Source organism: Felis catus, chromosome E2 (genome assembly GCF_018350175.1).
Source record: "Felis catus isolate Fca126 chromosome E2, F.catus_Fca126_mat1.0, whole genome shotgun sequence".
Classification (NCBI taxonomy): Eukaryota; Metazoa; Chordata; class Mammalia; order Carnivora; family Felidae; genus Felis; species Felis catus.
This window is the reverse complement of record NC_058382.1, coordinates 8,185,521-8,204,807: the sequence shown is the minus strand read 5'-3', so window position 1 is coordinate 8,204,807 and position 19,287 is coordinate 8,185,521. Positions and strand designations below refer to the sequence as shown.

At 55.0% G+C, this 19,287-nt stretch overlaps 1 protein-coding gene across 7 annotated transcripts; it reads left to right on the top strand.

Annotated features, from left to right (window-relative positions):
* Positions 1-22: 22 nt before the first annotated feature.
* CPT1C (carnitine palmitoyltransferase 1C) lies at positions 23-18,871 on the top strand. Of its 7 annotated transcripts, none has more exons than XM_019819201.3 (20): positions 23-164; positions 695-757; positions 882-1,036; positions 5,445-5,584; positions 7,023-7,194; positions 7,430-7,531; positions 7,619-7,756; positions 11,737-11,814; positions 12,041-12,148; positions 12,252-12,336; positions 12,653-12,848; positions 13,024-13,206; positions 13,666-13,771; positions 15,409-15,525; positions 15,884-16,048; positions 16,313-16,447; positions 17,095-17,247; positions 17,723-17,836; positions 17,967-18,059; positions 18,552-18,871. In XM_019819201.3, the coding sequence occupies exons 3-20, from the start codon at positions 896-898 to the stop codon at positions 18,735-18,737; spliced, it is 2,412 nt and encodes an 803-aa protein (XP_019674760.3). In that variant the 5' UTR covers positions 23-164; positions 695-757; positions 882-895; the 3' UTR covers positions 18,738-18,871. The 7 variants fall into 7 exon arrangements, 6 of the variants coding, with proteins under 6 accessions (XP_019674760.3, XP_044901894.1, XP_011287989.3 ...); XM_045045959.1 differs by having other exon boundaries at positions 695-771; XM_011289687.4 differs by lacking the exon at positions 695-757 and having other exon boundaries at positions 33-164.
* The last annotated feature ends 416 nt before the right edge of the window (positions 18,872-19,287 follow it).

Below are 19,287 nucleotides of genomic sequence, written 5' to 3'. Positions count from 1 at the left end.
GCGGCCAGGAGCTCCGGAGGCCCGACGACCAAGTCGTGGACTCGTCGCACTGGGATTGGACATATGCAAGTGGGAGACTTGGGTCTGGCGCTCTGAACCGGGGGTGGGGGGTGGGCTCGGGCTTGGGTTCCAGGATCGGCTCGGCGGACGTCTGACTCAGCGTGGTAAGTATCGCACCGGAGGGACCCGAGCTCCCGCGGGGCCGGGAGGCCTGTGTCTTGGGTTGGGCGTGCGGGCTTCTCCATCACTTGTCCTCGAAGCTCGCATCGGCTCACAGTCTCAGCATCCCTGGCTGTGAGGCATGCGCAGTAGGGTGCTCCCTCCCCCACCTCTTCCAGCCCCCGGAGGGGGGAGGGGACGCTGGGCCATCCTGGAGCGGAAGAATTTATAGACATTCCCCCTGCTCCTCCCCCGCCACTCCCCACCCGTCCCATCCCCCCCTCCCCCGCCTTGGCATGGGAAGCGGAAACCAGGCGGACGGTGCCAACGTCCGGCAGGTGTTCATTTCAATGGGTCTCGGACTAATGTTTTTCTCCAGACCCCGCAACCCGACCCTGGGCTGGTTTCGCGTCCCCAACCCCGAATCTTGAAAGTCTTTCGTGGGGAGGGGCGCACGGCCTTGCACTTCCTTCTCAGCAGAGTCGCGAAAGGGGTTCACGCGAGTTATCCCTCCTGCCTCTCTATGCGTTCACAGAGGCCCCCGACTGACATCCCCCCAACACCCGAGTCTCTGACAAAGTCCTTCGAGACCCCTCAGGTGGTTAGGGAAGGGTGAGCCGTCGGCCTAGATTCCTGGGTCTGCAGGAGGAGGGGGTTGGGAGCCTGGATTCCTGGGTCTGAGGCTGGGGGCCTGGAAAATGACCCTCTGTCCCAACTCCCAGGGCTCTAGCGTGACATGGCTGAAGCGCACCAGGCCGTGGGCTTCCGACCCTCGCTGACCTCGGACGGGGCCGAAGTGGAGCTCAGTGCCCCCGTGTTGCAGGAGATCTACCTCTCCGGATTGCGCTCTTGGAAAAGGCACCTCGCCCGTTTCTGGGTGAGGAGGGCCACGCTTGGTTTCCTTCCAAGACTCCGGTTACGTGTTTCTGGGATGCCCGAGGCCCACTTCTGGGATCCTATCCCTCCCCACCCCCACCCCCCCTTCTGGGGGTTTGGATGTGGACTTTCAGGACCCCCTTAAAGCCATTTCTGGGTTTTCTGAGGCTCCCTTCCTCCCCTACTGGGAACCTCTATTCACCTCTTACAACCACTTCCTGGACCACTTCCCTCTGTCCTCAGACGCAAACCCAACTTCCACCCCATTTCTAGAATTCAGACCCCTTACCCCCCACCCCAGGTGCTCCCCTCACCTTCCCCTTTCGTCTTCAGGTGCTAAACTCGGTGCCCTTCATTTCAGAACACTGTGACCCGGGGAAGATCTTGGTTAGCCCGCACCCCAATCCTGAAGGCCCGCACCCCAATCCTCCTCCGCGCCCGAGCCCCTGGGTCTGAGGCTGCCTCCTCAAGCCTGCCTCTGAACCCCCAATTCCCCTCTCCGTACGCCGTGCGCCCTCCCTGTAGTTCCCAGACGTGAACCTCCAAATGTCCGTGTGCACTTCACCACTGCCCTTGTTCTAGAATGCCCATGCCCGACGTCTAACCAGAACCCATGCCTGCCCCAGGGTCTCTAGTTCTAGAAGTCCGGCACTGGGTACATATAGTGTCTCCCTGGTGGTCACGCCCTGTCTGAATGCAAGTCTCCAACACCTGCGGGGTTGGCCGAGACTGACTCTGAATCCCGGCCCTGCCGCTTACTAGCTGTGTGGCCTTGGGCAAGTACGCCTCTCTGAGCCTCAGTTTCCCCACACGTAAAACAGGGGTGATGATAACAGCTCCCCTGACGGGACAGTCGAGGGGATTAAATGAATTGTTACATGTAAGCACTGAGCGGACTGCCTGGGCCCTGGCAAGTGCCAAGTAAGTGTTAGCTTTTGATAAGATTGTTCTTTATTCATTAACCAGGTGTCTGGCTGCCTCAGTCGGTGGAGCGTGTGACTCCTGATCTCGGGGTTGTGAGTTCGAGCCCCACCTCTACACCCAACGTGGGTAGCCCCCGCCCCCCCCCCCCACAAAGAGCTTCTTCAGCCCCGCCCCTGGAGCTTCCTGGGCCTCAGGCTAATTCGTCAATTAGAACATTATCATGTGGACATTAACCTGGGGTTAAATACATAAACACACACCTACACATATACATATATTTTTACTTTATTTTTTTAATGTTTATTTATTTTTGAGAGAGCACGAGTAGGGGAGGAGCAGAGAGAGAGAGAGAGAGGGAGACAGAATCCAAAGCGGGCTCCGGGCTCTGCGCTGTCAGCGCAGAGCCTGACATGGGGCTCGAACCCACAAACTGTGAGATCATGACCTGAGCCGAAGTCAGACTCTCAACTGACTGAGCCACACATGTATTTTTAAAATTAAGATATCGTTTCATTCAGAAAAAAAAATGCGCAGGTGCTTAAAAGGTACAGTCCTTGAATTTTGACAATACCTGTGCACCCAACTTCCTAGCAAGACAGAATTGCTGCCATTCTAGAATGTTCCTTTGAGCCCTTTTCCAGTTACCGCCCACCCCCCCCCCCCCCAAAGCAACCGCTGTTCTGGTTTCTATACTTATAAGTGGATTTTGACTAGTGCTGCATTGTTGAAAATTTTGGCCATCACCACCCCTACTTTTGAGTCAAAACCTAAAGCCCTTCTCAGAGTCAGTCCCCTATGCCTGGTGGGCCCCACCAGACCCTGTCATTAGTATTAATTGATCATTGTAATAGTGATCGTTCTTCCCTTTCTATCACATAGCTGCCTCTCTCCCTGTGGGACATTGGATGCTCTTCTGTCCTTTCTCTTCCATTCTGGGACCTTAGGAGCCACCCTGAAGTCGTAGCTCCTGGAACTTGGTTTCAGGGTGAGGGCTGTGCCCTCAGCAACCGCAGGGCTGAAATCGCATAGACGTCCTGCTAAGCCATAGCTTGGTCACTTATAAAATGGCGTCCCTGACAGTCCCGGCCTCGAGGGATTGTTGTAAGCATGAGCTGTCTTAGCAGAAGGTCTGATGCAGAGAAGTGACCGCTCCAACATCGCCATTCCTACGATCCTGGTGGTTCCACATAGGTCGTAAGTGCTGGGTGCTCTCTGGCGTGTTATTAACTTCTCTGAGTCTCTGCCTCCTCGTTTCGAAAATCACATCAGGTCATATTTAGTGTGTTTTGGGCTCTACACTCACCAAACCCTTTAAATCTATTGCTTGCGTGTGACCCTTGATTTCAGGGTCGTGAATTTGAGCCCCGTGTGGGGTGTAGAGATGACTTAAAATCTTTTTTTTTTTTTATTTTTTAAGTTTGTTTATTGATTTTTGAGAGGGGCAGAGACGGCGCGAGCAGGGGAGGGACAGAGAAGGAGAGAGAGAGGGAATCCCAAGCAGGCTCCATGCTGCCAGGCGCAGAACGAGATGTGGGGCTCGAACTCACGACCTGAGCCAAAACCAAGAGTCAGAGGCTCAACGGACAGAGCCGCCCAGGTGCTCCCCAAATAAAATCTTTTACAAATAAAAATCAGAATAAATAAATGTATGGCTCATCTGATCTTCATTATAGCCTTCTAAGGGAGACCTATTCTCTGTCCCACTTTACAGATGAGGAAACAGAGGCCCAGAGAGGTGCCTTCAACTTTCCCCAGGTCACACAGCTGCCAAGATGCAGTGCTCAAGGCAGGACTAGAATTCGCAGTCTGGCTGTGGAACCCATACCCACACCTGCTATCCTGCTTTTCTAGAACGTGGTCCCAGGACCCATGCCATGGGGCTGTTGTGAATGACGTGCAGCGGGTCATTTGGGCCAAGCATGTGGCACAGCGCACATGTGGGCTGTTCAGCAGCAGGAGGTCAGAGTGTTTCCTGAGATGGTTTCCAGATGAATATGAGAGGCAGCGGACCCCAGGCGCCCCCGTGTGGAACTTTGCACTATATCCCGTTGCATTAGGGTCACAAGACATCTGGACGATTTGAGGGGTTGACAGTGGGCCCTCCCTGGCTTGGGACACGTTCTTCAAACTTCTTGTCTGCTCACTTTCTTCGCCCCTGCGCTAGAGATAGTGGTATTTACTACTGTTTTGCTGAGATACAGGGCAATGCAATGATTTATTGAGGCATCTCGTCCTTGGGAAGGGCTCTGGAGACGTTTCCTGTTATTACGAAGCCCTGTTCTACCGCGATCCCGAGCCCCGGATAAAGGAAGAGACTGCTTCTCTTAAAAAGAGATAGTAAGCAACCAAAGAACCACGGTTGCCAGTAACCTTTTCTTGCCATACCAAGGGAAGATCGTCACATAAATAAATCCCCAACAGGAAGTAGGGTAGCCATAGAAAGAAAGGAGCATTGGTAATGATGTTCACTGAGCGCTTACTGTGTGCCTGGCTCTGAGCTATGCAATTCAACTACCCTCCCCCCTCCCCCCTGCCCCGCCAGCCCTCTTTGCTTAGCCCACAGTCCCTAATGCCACCTGCCACACTACCCTAAATCCTTTACTGACGTAGCTATTGCTCTGTCCCCCAGGAGAGCAGGAATCTTGCTGTCTTATCACTGCTGTGGGACCACAATAACTTTGTGGGAGGACATTTTCTCATCCCGTCCTCATGACAGTCCCAGGAGCCAAGTACTGGGATTGTTCCCATTCCACAGATGAGGAAACAGACACAGAGAGGTGAAGCCACTTGCTCGCGGTCACTCAGCTTGTTAGTGACAGAGCAGAGGTTTGAGCCCAGGGCCCCAGAGCCCAAGTTCTAAACCGTGATCTCTGAGGCTCTCCCATTTGTTAAATGTGGGAAAAGAGAACGCGGGTTCTGGAGCCCTGATGGCAACGAATAGCAGCTCTTATCATGCTCTCTGTGTGACTTTGAACCCAAGTGGTTTCTTTTGCAAAATTAGATCACCTGAGTACCTGCCGCACAGAGATGTTGGGGGGGGGGGGTTAAGAGTTCCGCCTTGGAAAAGGGGCCGGGCAGGTAGTGAGCGCTGGTTAAGCGTTAGGTATTTCCATGCACTTCCCCAGCACTTTTGCGTTCCTCATTCATTCCATAGCCATAAAGTTCTAGAAGGCCTGCTGAGCTCCAGGCCCTGCAGTATATGGAGGGCCATTTTGCCTGGGAGTGACCTCCTCCAGGGAGCCCTCCCTGACTCCTCCAAGCTGAGCATCCTGCTCAGGGCTCTTGTGCCTGCCTTGTTTTTATGTCATTAGCACTCGCTTCGTTCCTGACTGACTTCCCTGAGGGCATGACCCAGATCTCTCTGGTCCCCACTGGGTCTTGAGCACCCAGCTCGGGATTCAGCGCACACTGCGTGTTCTGTCGATGTCTAAGAATGGTGCTTAGAGGAGGATTAATTGATTGAATGGGTGCCTTTCCTCCCGCAGAATGACTTTCTTACTGGTGTGTTCCCTGCCAGCCCCCTCAGCTGGCTCTTCCTCTTCAGTGCCATTCAGCTGGCCTGGTTCCTCCAGCTGGATCCTTCCCTAGGACTGATGGAGAAGATCAAAGAGTTGCTGCCAGACTGGTGAGCTCCCCAGCTTGAGCCCAGTAACCTCCCTAATTCCTCCCCCTCCACCCAGTAAGCTTCTCTATCAGTGTGATGTGCCTGCTAAAGAGAAGTAATCTCTGAGACTTACTTTGGGTCAGATTAATAAAGGTACAGCATGAGTAAAAAGGAGGTGATTTCCCCCGTTCTCTCTGCCTATTTTCCATCCGGTCTGTTTCTTGCTAAGGGGGATGCTGACAAACTAGAAAATATCCAGACATGGTTATATAAGCACCAAGAAAAGCAGGAGCCCTACTGGCCTCCAGTTGTGTAGCCTTAGGCAAGAGACTTAACCATTCTCGGTGTTAGAGTCTTCCTCTATAAAATATAGGTAATAGGGACATCTGGGTGGCTCAGTCAGTTAAACGTCTAACTTGGGCTCAGGTCATTATCTTGTGGTTCATGAGTTCGAGCCCCGTGTTGGGCTCTGTGCTGACAGCTTAGAGCCTGGAACCTGCTTCAGATTCTGTGTCTCCCTCTCTCTTTGCCCCTCCGCGGCTCACACTCTGTTTCTCTCTCAAAAATAAATAAACGTTAAAAAAAAATTAAATATAGGTAATAAGGGCACCTGGGTGGCTCAGTCAGTGGAGCACGCGATTCTTGATCTCGGGTTGTGAGTTTGAGCCCCACGCTGGGTGTAGCAATTACTTAAAAATAAGATCTTAAAAAAAAAAAAAAAAGCATGCACGTGGAATATTCCGTACAGTGCCGGAAGGTTACTAAATGGGAGTGGTTGTGTTATTATAATTGCCATTTGGGGGGACGGTTTGGGAGCCGGGTGTGGGGGAAGTGACAGGTTCTAATTCTTGGCTTCGTCCTCCTGGGGAAGAAGGTTCAGATTTTGTACAGACAGTCCCACAGGGCAGACCCAGGATCAGAGGTAGAAATTTCCAGGAAGGCTAGACTTACCCAGTCTACAGAGGGGAAGCAACTCGCCCCTAGTCCTCCAGGTGGGATTTGCTCATATGTCTATCTGATTGTCACTCTGCAAACACATTGATTTACTGTGGTTTTAGATCAGCAGTTTCTTTTTAAAATTTTTTAACGTTTTCTTTTTATTTATTTTGAGAGAGAGCCAGCAAGCGAGCATGAGCAGGGGAGGGGCAGGGAAAGGGAGAGAGAGAATCCCAAGCAGATTCCACACTGTCAGCGCAGAGCCTGATGAGGGGCTTGAGCCCACAAACCATAAGATTATGACCTGAGCTGAAATCAGGAGTCAGACGCTTAACTGACGGAGCCACCCGGGTGCCCCTTAGGAAACTCGATTTCTACGACTGACTCCAATTCTAGAAGATAGGCCCCCAGTCAAAAGATCAGGGTCAGAGACTATCAGGAAGAGCAGGGGCTGGTGGGGCTGGAGGGAAGGGGCGTTCTGAGGCCAGGAGACCCAGGCCCGGTGTCTCTTTCACTCCCCCAGGGGTGGACAGCACCACAGGCTTCGGGGAGTCCTGGCCGCGGCGCTGTTTGCTTCGTGCCTGTGGGGAGCCCTGATCTTCACGCTTCACGTGGCCCTGAGGCTGCTTCTGTCCTACCATGGCTGGCTCCTTGAACCCCACGGAGCCATGTCCTCCCCCACCAAGACCTGGCTGGTATGTGAAGGGCAGAGCCCTGCTCAGGCCCTCCGGGGACCCACTTCTCTAGGTCCCTCTCTCTGGGACCCTGTCCATCTCTCTCTGGTCTCTACGCCTCCCCCTGGGTCTGTCCCCCCATTCTCTGGGTGCCAACCCCATTCTCTCTGTAGGTTGCCATGTACAACCCCCGATCCCGGGGTCCCGGATCCCAGGGAGGGGTGCAGTGACCCACTAATTCCCCGCTTCCCTCCAGGCCCTGGTCCGCATCTTCTCCGGTCGCAATCCGATGCTGTTCAGTTACCAGCGCTCCCTGCCACGCCAGCCCGTGCCCTCCGTGCAGGACACCGTGCGCAAGGTGGGCCCGCCCGCTCCCTCCACGTGGGGCGGGAGGCGGCCGGGGGCGGGCGGGCGCGCGACCTACCATCTGCTCCTTGCCCCTCAGTACCTGGAATCTGTCCGGCCCATCCTCTCCGACGAGGACTTCGACTTGACGTCTGTCCTAGCGCAGGACTTCTTGAGGCTGCAGGCGTCGCTGCTGCAGTGGTATCTGCGGCTCAAGTCCTGGTGGGCGTCCAATTACGTGAGTCCCCCACCCTGAACGCGGAGGTTCTGAGCCCGCCTTCCTAAGGCGGGGTTCTACGCCCCGCCCCCGACACGCCCACAACCTGCAGGCCCGCCCCCTGCTCCGCGTTCTGAGCCCCGCCCACACGCTCCCGTAGTTTAAACCCCGCCCTAGATGCTCCAATATTCTGAGCTGCTCGTACTCTCCAATATCCATCATGTGCTAACATTTTGAGCCTCTCCCGGGACCTGCATGCTCCGACGTGAGCCTGACATCCATAATCTAAGCCCCGCCTCCAGGGCCTGCCCACATCCACAGCTCAGCCCCCAACCCTCCCGGATTGGAACCAGAATTCCCGGACTCCGACGGTTCAGCTCCTTGCCCGGCAGGCCAGCGGTCTAAACCCCCCGCCCCCAGAGTTGTTCTGGTTTTATCCCCTCCTTTTGAGTAAGGGCATCCTCCCCAAATGGGCTTCTATTCCGAGTTCAGGAGCTAGGCCTTTGGTAGTACTCTGATTTGAGCTCCTTGGGAAACTGAGGCACAGAGCAAGACAGCAACTCACTCAAATCGGGGCTTACAGGCCTCCTATTCTGTAGGAGGAAGTCATAAATAGGGGGCAGGCAGTGTGGGATCAGGAGGAGGTAGCAGCGAAGAAAGGTGGGGTGGTGTGAGCGTCTGGGGGGTGGGGTGGTCTGGGGACGCCGCCACTGGACGAGAGGATCAGGGTTCCAGGAGGAGTAGTTACTAGGTCTGAGCCCTGAGGGTTGGACAGAATTTGAACCGGTGCGGTTGGTAGGAGGGAATGGGCCGAGCGGAGGTGAGTAGTGCGGCGGTTGTAGGACATGGGCTGGGAACCAGGAGGGCATCGCTCGCTGGGACACAGAGATTGAAGGGTGGTCGTCAAGAGAGGGAATGGTTGAGTGGCGGGGAGTGGCCTGAACTCCAGCTGAGGATCCTGGACTTTTTATTGGGGGTGCTAGGGAGCCATGGGAGTATTCTGAACAGGGGAAGGTCAGGATCAGCTCTGGTGTGGGGGAAAGACTGGAGGGGAGACACTGGAGGCTGGGAGGCTGGAGAGGATGCGGTGGGAGAGGGGGGGAGGGTAGAGGACAAGGTCAGACAGGGGAATTGGGCCAGAGGGTATGAGGCAGAGTCAGGGGGCGGGGGTTGGGGGGTGGGGCTGGGACTGTCAGGCTGGGGGTGAGGAGATGCCAAGGGTGGCGCCTACGGGCCTCACGTGGTGGGGGGACGGCGGGGGTGTCCCTGAGATGGGGAGAAGGGGAGCAGCTCTGGGGCAAAGGCACTGAGCTCCGTGGGGGCAGGTGTGACAGGCCTGGGGAGTGCCGGGGACCTGCCCTGGGGCAGCTGGAGACCTGGGTGGAGGCTCAGGAAAGAGGCCTGGGTGACAGCATTGGACTTGAAAGGGAGGAGGAGCTGAGACAGAGCCACGAGGGGCAGCAGCACGGACAAGCGCTATGGAGGGGACCGAGTCGTGTCTGGAGAGGGAGAAGGGAAGCCAGGCCTTAGTTTTTACATTTTTTTCCTTCAAGCGCTTGGACCGGAGTCTGTTCCAATGCGCATGCGCGTGTGCGTCTGCGCGCGCGTGTGTACGTACACGCGCCCACACACACACACACGATGTATGTATTTCATTGGACTTCTAAGGCACCACCAATTATAACATATCCTGTTATCTTATGTATAACAAAAAAAAATGTGAAGGCCAACTAAAGTCTGACACCGTGCTTTCCTCTCACTTAGACTTTTTATCTATATTTTTATTTATGCTATGTAAATTTTATTTCTATATTACATGTAATTTTTTAAAATTTGTTTTAACGTTTATTTGAGAGAGAGAGAGAGAGAGAGAGAGAGAGAGAGAGAGAGAGAGAACGAGCCGGGAAGGGGCAGAGAGAGAGGGAGACACAGAATCCGAAGCAGGCTCCAGGCTCTGAGCTGTCAGCACAGAGCCCAACGTGGGGCTCGAACCCACGAGCTGTGAAATCATGACCCGAGCTGAAGTCGGACGCTGAACCGACTGAGCCACCCACGAGCCCCTACATGTAATTTTCAATTGCATAATACATAATATGCTTATATGTTTTATAATTTGTATAAAATATAGATTTAATATAGTATATAAAACATATGTAACCTAAATATGTATAATATTTGTGATAAAATGGACATAACATAAATTTTATCATTTTAGTCATTTTTAAAATACATTTTTAAACTTTATTTTACTTATTTTGAGAGAGAGAGAGAGAGCACAAGAGTTGCAGAGAGGAAAGGAGAGAGAGAGGATCCCAAGCAGGGAATCCCCATGTGGGGCTCGAACTCACGAACAGTGAGATCATGACCTGAGCCCAAATCAAGAGTCTGTCGCTGAACTGACTGAGCCATGGAATGGCCTCCATTTTAGCCATTTTTAAGTATGCAATTCAGTGGTATTAAGCGCATTTGCCGTGTCTGGAACCATCAGAACAATCTATTTCCAGAACTTTTTCATCATCCCAAACAGAAACTTGGTACCTATTAAGCAATACATCCCCATTCCTGCTTCCCCGAAGTGCCAGGTAACCTCTATTCTACTTATTATCTCTAGGGATTTACCTATTTTAGATTTTTCATGCAAATAAAATCATACACGATCTGTCCTTCTGTGTCTGACTCCTATCACCTGGCATAATGTTTTTAGGGTCTGTCCGTGTCGCAGTGCACATCAGAACTTCATTCCTTTTTATATTAGCATTCCATTGTAAGAGCGCCTGGCAGGCTCAGTTGGAGGAGTGTGTGGCTCTTGACCTCAGGATTGCCAGTTCAAGTCCCACGCTGGGTGTAGAGGTTACTTAAAAGTAAAATCTTAAAAAAAAAAAAATCCATTGTAGGGATAGGCTCCGTTTTGGTTGCCCATTCTTCTTTTGTTGGACACTTGGGTCTTGGTGATATGTAGTTTTTTTTTAAGTTTTGCTTATTTACTTTGAGAGAGAGAGTGTGAGCAGAGGAAGGGCAGAGAGAGGGAAAAAGAGAATCGCAAGCAGGCTCTCCACTGTCAGCATGAAACCGTGAGATCATGACCTGAGCCAAAATCAGGAATCAGATGCTCAACCGACTGAGCCACCCCTACTCTTTTTTTTTTTTAATTTTTTTTTTCAACGTTTATTTATTTTTGGGACAGAGAGAGACAGAGCATGAACGGGGGAGGGGCAGAGAGAGAGGGAGACACAGAATCGGAAACAGGCTCCAGGCTCTGAGCCATCAGCCCAGAGCCCGACGCGGGGCTCGAACTCACGGACCGTGAGATCGTGACCTGAGCTGAAGTCGACGCTTAACCGACTGAGCCACCCAGGCGCCCCTGCCACCCCTACTTTTTTTTAAAGGAGGCTCCAGGCCCAACTTGAACTTGAACTCAGGACCCTGAGCTCAAGACCTGAAATCAGAGTCTGTTGCTCCACTGACTGAGCCACCGCCACGTGCCCCCTGCCTTGTTCTTTTTCTTTCTTTCTTTCTTTCTTTCTTTCTTTCTTTCTTTCTTTCTTTCTTTCTTTCTTTTTTCAATGTTTATTTACTTGTGAGAGACTGAGTGCAAGCGGGGGAGGGGCAGAGAGAGCCGCAGACACAGAATCTGAAGCAGGTTCAAGGCACCGAGCTGCCGGCGGCGCTGGAACTCATGAACTGCGCGAGATCATGACCTGAGCCGAAGTCAGAGGCTGAACCCACTGAGCACCCCCCCCCCCCCCCCCGTGCCCGGCCGTGTGCTTTTTTGAACAGCTTGGTAGCATTCCGGGACAGGAGTATAGCGCGATTTAGCTAACTGATCCCCAACTGATGGACTTCGGGGTTACTGCTGGTTACTGATCACGATGGCCTCCTTCATTGAGTTCCACCCTCAAGGACTCGGCCGCCAAGTCTTGGGGGTCCTGCCGCTCCCACTGCCCCGCTCCCCAGCTTGGCCGCAGCCACCCCAGCTGTGCGTCTCTCGGCCCCACTCCTAGGTCAGTGACTGGTGGGAAGAATTTGTGTATCTGCGCTCCCGGCACTCGCTGATGGTGAACAGCAACTATTACATGATGGTGAGGAGGGAACATCGGGGCTGGGAGCCGGGCGGGGCCGCCGTTCATGGATCTAGGGTTGGGATGTCTCTGTAGGAGGTGGAGTTTCGGGCCGTGACCCGAATCAGAGTCTGTCGTTCACCATCCCGCCCTCTGTTGGGGTCAGGATCTGGGTTTGGGGGTCAGTGTCCCCGTGAGGGGCACGCCTGACCCCGGGCGCTTTGCGGTCCCCTCGGCTGGCCCCCAGGACTTCCTGTACGTCACTCCCACGCCGGTGCAGGCCGCTCGCGCTGGGAACGCGGTCCACGCCCTCCTCCTCTACCGCCACCGCCTGAACCGCCAGGAGATCCTGCCTGTAAGAGGGCCGCCCTGTGGGCCGGACACGGAGACTGCGGTCCTGTGGCCGTGGGGCCACGCGGGTCCTGGGAGGCAGTTCGGGAGCCCGTGGTCTCTTGCAGACTTTGCTGATGGGAATGCGGCCCTTATGCTCTGCCCAGTATGAGAAGATCTTCAACACCACGCGCATTCCCGGCATCCAGAAAGGTGAGATTCCTCTTGGCCCCGCACCGCACCGGCAGAGGCGTCAACGGTGTAGTAGCTGAGAGCATGGTCTCCTGGGTTCGAATCCCAGCTCCATCGCTCCCTAGCTGTGTGTGTGACCTGGGTCAGCTATTACCCTCTCTGAGCCTGGGTATCCTCGTCTCTGAAACCGGATTATAAGGGTGCACAGGGTAGTGAGGGTGAAAGGAGTATTTAGGACAGTGCGAGCCACCCAGGAAGTGCCTGATAAATGACCCTTGTTCTTATTCTTGCCACTGACCTTCGCGCCCTCTGCACTTCCCCCCCGCGCCGCCCCTAGACCACATCCGCCACCTCCGCGACAGCCGACACGTGGCCGTCTTCCACCGTGGCCGATTCTACCGTGTGGGGACCCACTCCCAGAGCGGCCTGCTGTCCCCGCGGGCCCTGGAGCAGCAGTTCCAGCGAATCCTGGACGACCCCTCCCCCGCCTGCCCCCAGGAGGAGCATCTGGCGGCCCTGACCGCTGCTCCCAGGTGAGGGCGGGAGATCGGGGCCCCGGGGGGGGGGGGCCCAGCCAGCCTCCCAGAGTTGTAGAAGGGCAAGGTTGGGGGCTGGGTGGGGGCTGGGCAGGGTACAGGGCCAGCCTGGGCTCAGGTACAGTCCCCCCCCCCCCACACTCCCCCTCCCCCTCCCCCTCCCCCGCCACAGGGATGTGTGGGCCCAGGTCCGGAGTTCCCTGAAGGCCCAGGCTGAGGATACCCTGGAGGCTGTGGAAGGAGCTGCTTTCTTCGTATCACTGGACTCGGAACCTGCAGGGCTCACCAGGGAGGACCCCGCAGCTACACTGGATGCCTATGCCCATGCCCTACTGGCTGGCAGGGGCCATGACCGGTGAGTCAGCCCCTGGACTCGAACCTCACCCCAACCTGTGACCCCAGAACCCGGTCTCCAGGCCTAGGACTCTGGACACTAGACAAGCAGACCCTGGACCCCAGACCTGGGACTTCCATACCTAGAGATCCTCAGACAACTTCCTAGATGTGCACGAGGCACCCTTGTGATTTCTGAGGTTCCCGGAAGAATCCCCCTAACCCCTCAGCTCCTCGTGAGCCTTGAACCTTTCTCGGCATGTTCCCTCGAAATGTCCCAATTTTCCAAGCCTTAGACATGCCTCAGAAACCATCTAGACTGCCTGGTGGAGACCTCCACCCTCTTAGAGATCCCTATACCAGCCCTGTTTCCAGAAACATCCCCCCCCCCACCCTGACACTCCTGCATTTTCCACCAAGAGCACCCAAGTTCCTTCTTGGCCCTGGCTCTCTGGTGACCACTTTGAATTCTCGCCTGCAGCTGGTTTGACAAATCCTTCACGTTAATCGTCTTCTCCAACGGGAAGCTGGGTCTCAGCGTGGAGCACTCGTGGGCCGACTGCCCCATCTCAGGACACATGTGGGAGGTAAGGCAGCCAGTCCCCTCCTGCCCTGGGGACCATCGGCCCCGTTTCCAAAGCCCTTCCTCTCCAGGGCCTTACGCTTAGGGGGAAGACAGAGGCTCAGACAAGCAGATACCAGATGGGGGGGGGGGCACCCAGCAAAGAAAAGAGGGTCTGGGATTATGACCTTTTGATGAGTTGGCAGCCGGGGCTCAGAGAAGGGAAGTGATTTGCCCAGAGTCACAGAGCCAGGAATTGCAGAGCAAGAACATGGATCCAGAATGTTCTGAGAGCAGAAAATGAGGCCTTTCAACCACAATACACTGAATCAGTGTGATGGCTTGCTGTGTGACCTTGGGAAAGTTACTCCCCTCCTCTGAGCCTCATTTCTCCCCTTCATCAGATAGAAGGGTTGGAATTTCTTTTTTCTGTAAGCTCCCATCCAATCCTAAGAACCTTAGCATCTCGATCTTCTCTCTTTTTTTTTTTTTTTAATTTTTTTTTTAAAGTTCATTTATTTATTTTGAGAGAGAGAGCAGGGAGGAGCAGAGAGAGAGGGAGAGAGAGAGAGAGAGAGAGAGAGAGAGAGAGAGAGACTCCCAAGCAGGCTCCACCCTGTCAATGCAGAACCCGATGCGGGGCTTGAACTCACGAAATGTGGTATCATGATCTGGGCCGAAACCAAGAGTCGGGTGCTTCACTGACTTAGCCACCCAGGCGCCCCTCTATTTTCTCTTTTTTCTTAGTCCCTAAATCATAGCAGGTGCCGTCTACACCCTCTCAGGTTCCCACTCTTCCATAGCATTGCATGAGGTACTGGGTGAGGCCCAGGGTGGGATCCAGCATGTTTGAGGGGAAGGAAGGCCCCTTTCAGATCTTAGGAACAGCCCTGGGTAAGCATGGGCTCTTCTGTACCTGTTTCGCATTTGCAAGATGGGAGTTTTCCCCCTTTGATGATATTGGCCGATGACACTGTCAATTCAGTTTAACTTTCAGACCCTTCATATCAACCTGTGGTCTCTGCGCATCAACTTTGAGTGAAGAGATGTCACATAGAGTATGATAAAGATACGTGGAAACTCCAAGGCATAAAGTGTTTCTTGATGTTTGTTTCTAATGCGGAAATGGGGATCTTTATCCCGTCTCCCTAAGTTATCGTGAGAATAAGGGAAAGGCTGGTGGGTAGCAGGTGCTCGACCAGGGCTGATTTAAAATATTTAACAACAAAAACAAAACTAAATAAAAAATAAAATAAAATAAAATTTAACAACCATCAGGGCGTGGGCACCACTCAGTCAGAATGGACACCGACCCCCTTGGCGGCCCATGCTGTGCTGGGCTTTATCTCTCTGGTCTCAGGATCCTGGTGGGGGTGAGGGTAGGGGGGTGTCTTGGGAAGTCGGGGGCCACCGTTGGTGGCTTTTTGTCTACTAGTCAGAAGTAAAAGGCCAGTTGGCACCAGCTGAGTATTAGTATCGGACTTACTCTCAATGAACTTGAACCTGAGAACCCACCTGTGAACATCAGAGGTTTCTGTTTCTCAATGACTGCCCCCCCCCCACCTCCAACCCCCAGAAGGGACTTATGAAAGCAAGTCCCTGGTTAGAGAGCCCTCAATCCAGAGGGAGGAAGGGACTCTGACAGCCTCTGTTTGTACACAGTTCACTCTGGCCACAGAATGTTTTCAGCTGGGCTACTCAGCCGACGGCCACTGCAAAGGGCATCCTGATCCCTCACTGCCCCAGCCCCAGCGGCTGCACTGGGACCTTCCAGAAAAGGTGAGACTGGGCTCCCCGGGCCTCTCCTCCAAGTCTGCAACCCCCTGGCTTTGACTCTAAACTCATCCCCATCCCCAAACTCAATCCCACCCTGGCCCCATCTCCAATCCCAGCCCAATCAGGTCTTCCCCACCTGAAACCCCAACCCATCCCCGACCCAGTTTGGTCTTCAGCCCAACCTCAGTCCCACCCCCCATCATTAATCCAGCCCTTCAGCTCCACGTTCGCCTCTGTCCCCATTTCCACATTCCACCCCTACCCTGACTCGATTTCCACCTTCACTTCCCTCCCCACTCCCAGTTCTAACCCTACCCCATCTGTAACCCCAGCCATCCCTCCCTCCTTCCTCCTCTGGCAGATCCATCTGTCCATCTCTCTAGCCCTGAGGGGAGCCAAGACCTTGTCTGGAAACGTTGACTGCCATGTCTTCCCCTTCTCCCACTTCGGCAAGAGTTTCATCAAACGCTGCCACCTCTCTTCAGACAGCTTCATCCAGATGGCCTTGCAGCTGGCCCACTTCCGGGTCAGTTGGGTTCCTCGACCCCAACCCCTTCTCGGGACCTTGGTTCCCCTGGGCCCCCAAGACCTCCCTTGTCAGCCCCTCTGGTGACGCTTTTTTGGTCATGGCCACTGTGGGGCCGCCATCTTGATTTCTCTCCCCCAGCCACACAGTCTCCCGGCAGGAGGAGGCGGGAGGTCCACACAGAGGTGGGTCAAGTCTGTGATTTCCAGAGCCCGGCTGACAGGCTTCTCCCTTCCTTGCCGCCCCCCCCCCCCCCCCCCCCAGGACAGGGGTCAATTCTGCCTGACTTATGAGTCAACCATGACTCGCTTGTTCCTGGAAGGCCGGACGGAGACGGTGCGATGTTGCACCAGAGAGGCCTGCAACTTTGTGAGAGCCATGGAGGACAAAGAGAAGACAGTGGGTGTGGGCCTCGTTTTGAGGCTTTGGTCATTTCCACATACTCGTTCATACACTTGCAAATATTTATGGAGCACCTTCTGAGGACCGGGACCCATGATGGGCATTATGGACAAAGGAGGACCCAGACCTGGTCTCCTACCTCAAGGAGCTCACTGGTGGGGAGAGACAGAGATATTTCAGTGCAGTGTGATACTTGCTTTAGTTGGGGGGGGGGGGTCGCACAGGGCACTGGGGGAGCACCTAACAGGGATCTCTGGTTCCACAATGTCTCTCTTTGATTATTTAGCCTCTATGTCACCTTAGGACTTCCATTTGTACCCTTCCACATATTCCCAACATTACCTGTCTGCTCAGAAACCCCCCACGCACCTCTGTTCCCTTTCCCGCTACCTATTATGGTTCAATGGAAGGACCTGGGGCCCTGGATCAGACAGACCTGGGAACCCACCTACCTCTGCTTTGCCTTGTGACCCTGGGCAGGTGACTCCCCCTCTCTGAGCCTGTTTCTCCTCCGCAAAGTAGAATTGGTATCTCTGCCTTGCAGGGATTTTGCAAGCTGGGTTGAGGCCAGGGGTGTGGCAGGCCCCAGCAGTAAGCCCACTTCCTGTCTTTCCATGACCTGTGACCTCCCGGGGGGACCCCAGGAACCACAGCGCCGTGCCATGTTCCGCCTGGCCGTGGAAAAGCACCAGGCTCTGCTGAAGGCCGCGATGAGCGGACAGGGGGTCGACCGCCACCTCTTCGCTCTCTACATCGTGTCCCAGTTCCTGCACCTGCAGTCGCCTTTTCTGGACCAGGTTAGGGTGCGGGGAAAGAGGGAAGCGGGGAACCACGGGAGAAGAGAGGGACTTCAGGACGAGGAGGGTGAGGTGGGCAAAAGGAGGTGTTAGAGGAGAGAGTTGGGGCGGGGGCGGTGCTGCAGCAAGAGAGGAAGGGAGAGGGCAGGGAGGGAAGAGGGGGAGAGAGAAGGGGAGAGGAGGCGGGGTCAGGGAGGCGAGGGGGCGGGGTCAGGTGGGGGCGTGGTCAGGAAGACCGAGGGAAAGGAGGTTCCAGCAGAACTGAACCCGCGCGGTCAGAAAGGGGAGGCTGGGGTCAGGGAGGAGAAGGGCAGAGCCAACAATGCGGGGATCTGGGGGAACTAGGCCGTCGGGGGGCGAGGGGGAGGTCGGAATGGGCCCGGGCTGCGTGGAATGGAGCTGAGCCAACGGGGCGCGGACCGGCTGGTCTTTTGGTCTTAACTGCATCCTTGACCGTCTTCTCTCTGTCCGTCAGGTTCACTCGGAGCAGTGGCAGCTGGCCACCAGCCAGATCCCCGTTCAGCAAATCCACCTGTTCGACGTCCACAATTACCCCGACTATGTTTCCTCTGGTGGGGGATTCGGGCCCGTGAGTGCCCCGGGGCCTGACCCCACCTCCCTGGACGTGGGCCCCGAGGGAGGAGGGCCTGCGCTCCTGCTTAGTTGGGGAGGAGGGGCCTGGAGGCTAGTTTGTTCCCCCTCCCTCTGCCCCTCTCCAGGCGGATGACCACGGTTATGGGGTTTCGTACATCTTCATGGGGGATGACACCATCACCTTCCACATCTCCAGCAAAAAATCTAGCACAAAAACGGTGAGACAGGGGTGCCTGGGTGGCTCCGTTGGCTAAGCCTCCGACTTCAGCTCAGGCGTGATCTCACTGTTTGTGAGTTCGAGCCCTGCCTCGGCTGTATGCTGACAGCTCAGAGCCTGGAGCCTGCTTCAGATTCTGTGTGTGTGTGTCTCTTTCTCTGCCCCTCTCTTGCTCATGCTCTGTCTTCTCTCGGTGTCGCTCTGTCTCTCTCTCTCCCAAGAATAAACATTAAAAAAATTTTTTTAATGGGGAGACAGGCTGGAACCCCCTCCCCCCCCACTGCACTGTCTTCCCTCAGGACCCAGGGGTCTGGACTCCTAGCTCCCTCTTCTTCTACAAGCTAGGAGTCCAGACTCCTAGCTTAATGCTGTCCCCGGACCCAGGAATCCCAGTCCCCTGCCGCCTCCTCCCTCAGACCAGCCCTCTTGTCTTCCAGCGCCGAGGAACCCCCTGTCCTGGCTCCTCCTGGACATGACGTCTTTCTCCTTCCAGGACTCCCACCGGCTGGGGCAGCACATTGAGGATGCATTGTTGGATGTGGCCTGCCTGTTCCAGGAGGGGCCGCGCCCTAAGCTCAGGTGCAGAGGGTTACAGGAGGAGGACTCGGGGCACAGGCATGGCTCTCTCCCCTGCCACACTGGGGGCTCCAGGGCCCCCACGAAACCCACCAACCTTTGACCCCTTCCAGCAGGGAGCTGGCCTCCCCAAGAACTAGGGAGAGGGTCTCGACAACTGGGTTGGTGCAGGACAAGAGGCAGCCTGTTTGGGTTTGGAAATCCCGCATCTGGTCCAATAAAGACGTGTAAGCTGGGTGTGTGGTGTTCGCTGTGCTGTTGGGCTCACAGGGGGTGGGAGGGGTGAGGATCAAGGTGGAGGAGAAGAAAAGTTCCCCTCCATCCCCAGGCCCAGCCGTGAATTCTCCATTACGATCAATTTCAGGCACACCCCCCAACCCTGCCTACTCCTACTGAATTCCCGGCTCCAGTCACACCAGACCCAACCATCCGAGGCCAGTCTCAGTCAAATAACCCCACAAATTCTCATTAGCCCAGTTCCTGCTGCCCCAACACCACTGCCCACCCCAAACATCAAGATCGACGCCATTCCAGCCACCCTTGTTGAGACCTCCGATGAACCCCCCAAAATTCTTATTCCTCAGCCCAACCCCAGCCATTCCAACCTCCTCCTCGGTGACGGATGCCACACCCACAACTGGGAAAGGCTCTGC

Bases quoted from the DNA above. Each gene is read 5' to 3' on its own strand.
- CPT1C (XM_019819201.3), top strand. From the start codon at position 896: ATGGCTGAAGCGCACCAGGCCGTGGGCTTCCGACCCTCGCTGACCTCG. The intron at 13,207-13,665 runs GTGAGTCAGCCC...TCTCGCCTGCAG, and splicing joins GCTGGCAGGGGCCATGACCG to CTGGTTTGACAAATCCTTCA. The intron at 13,772-15,408 runs GTAAGGCAGCCA...GTTTGTACACAG, and splicing joins TCTCAGGACACATGTGGGAG to TTCACTCTGGCCACAGAATG.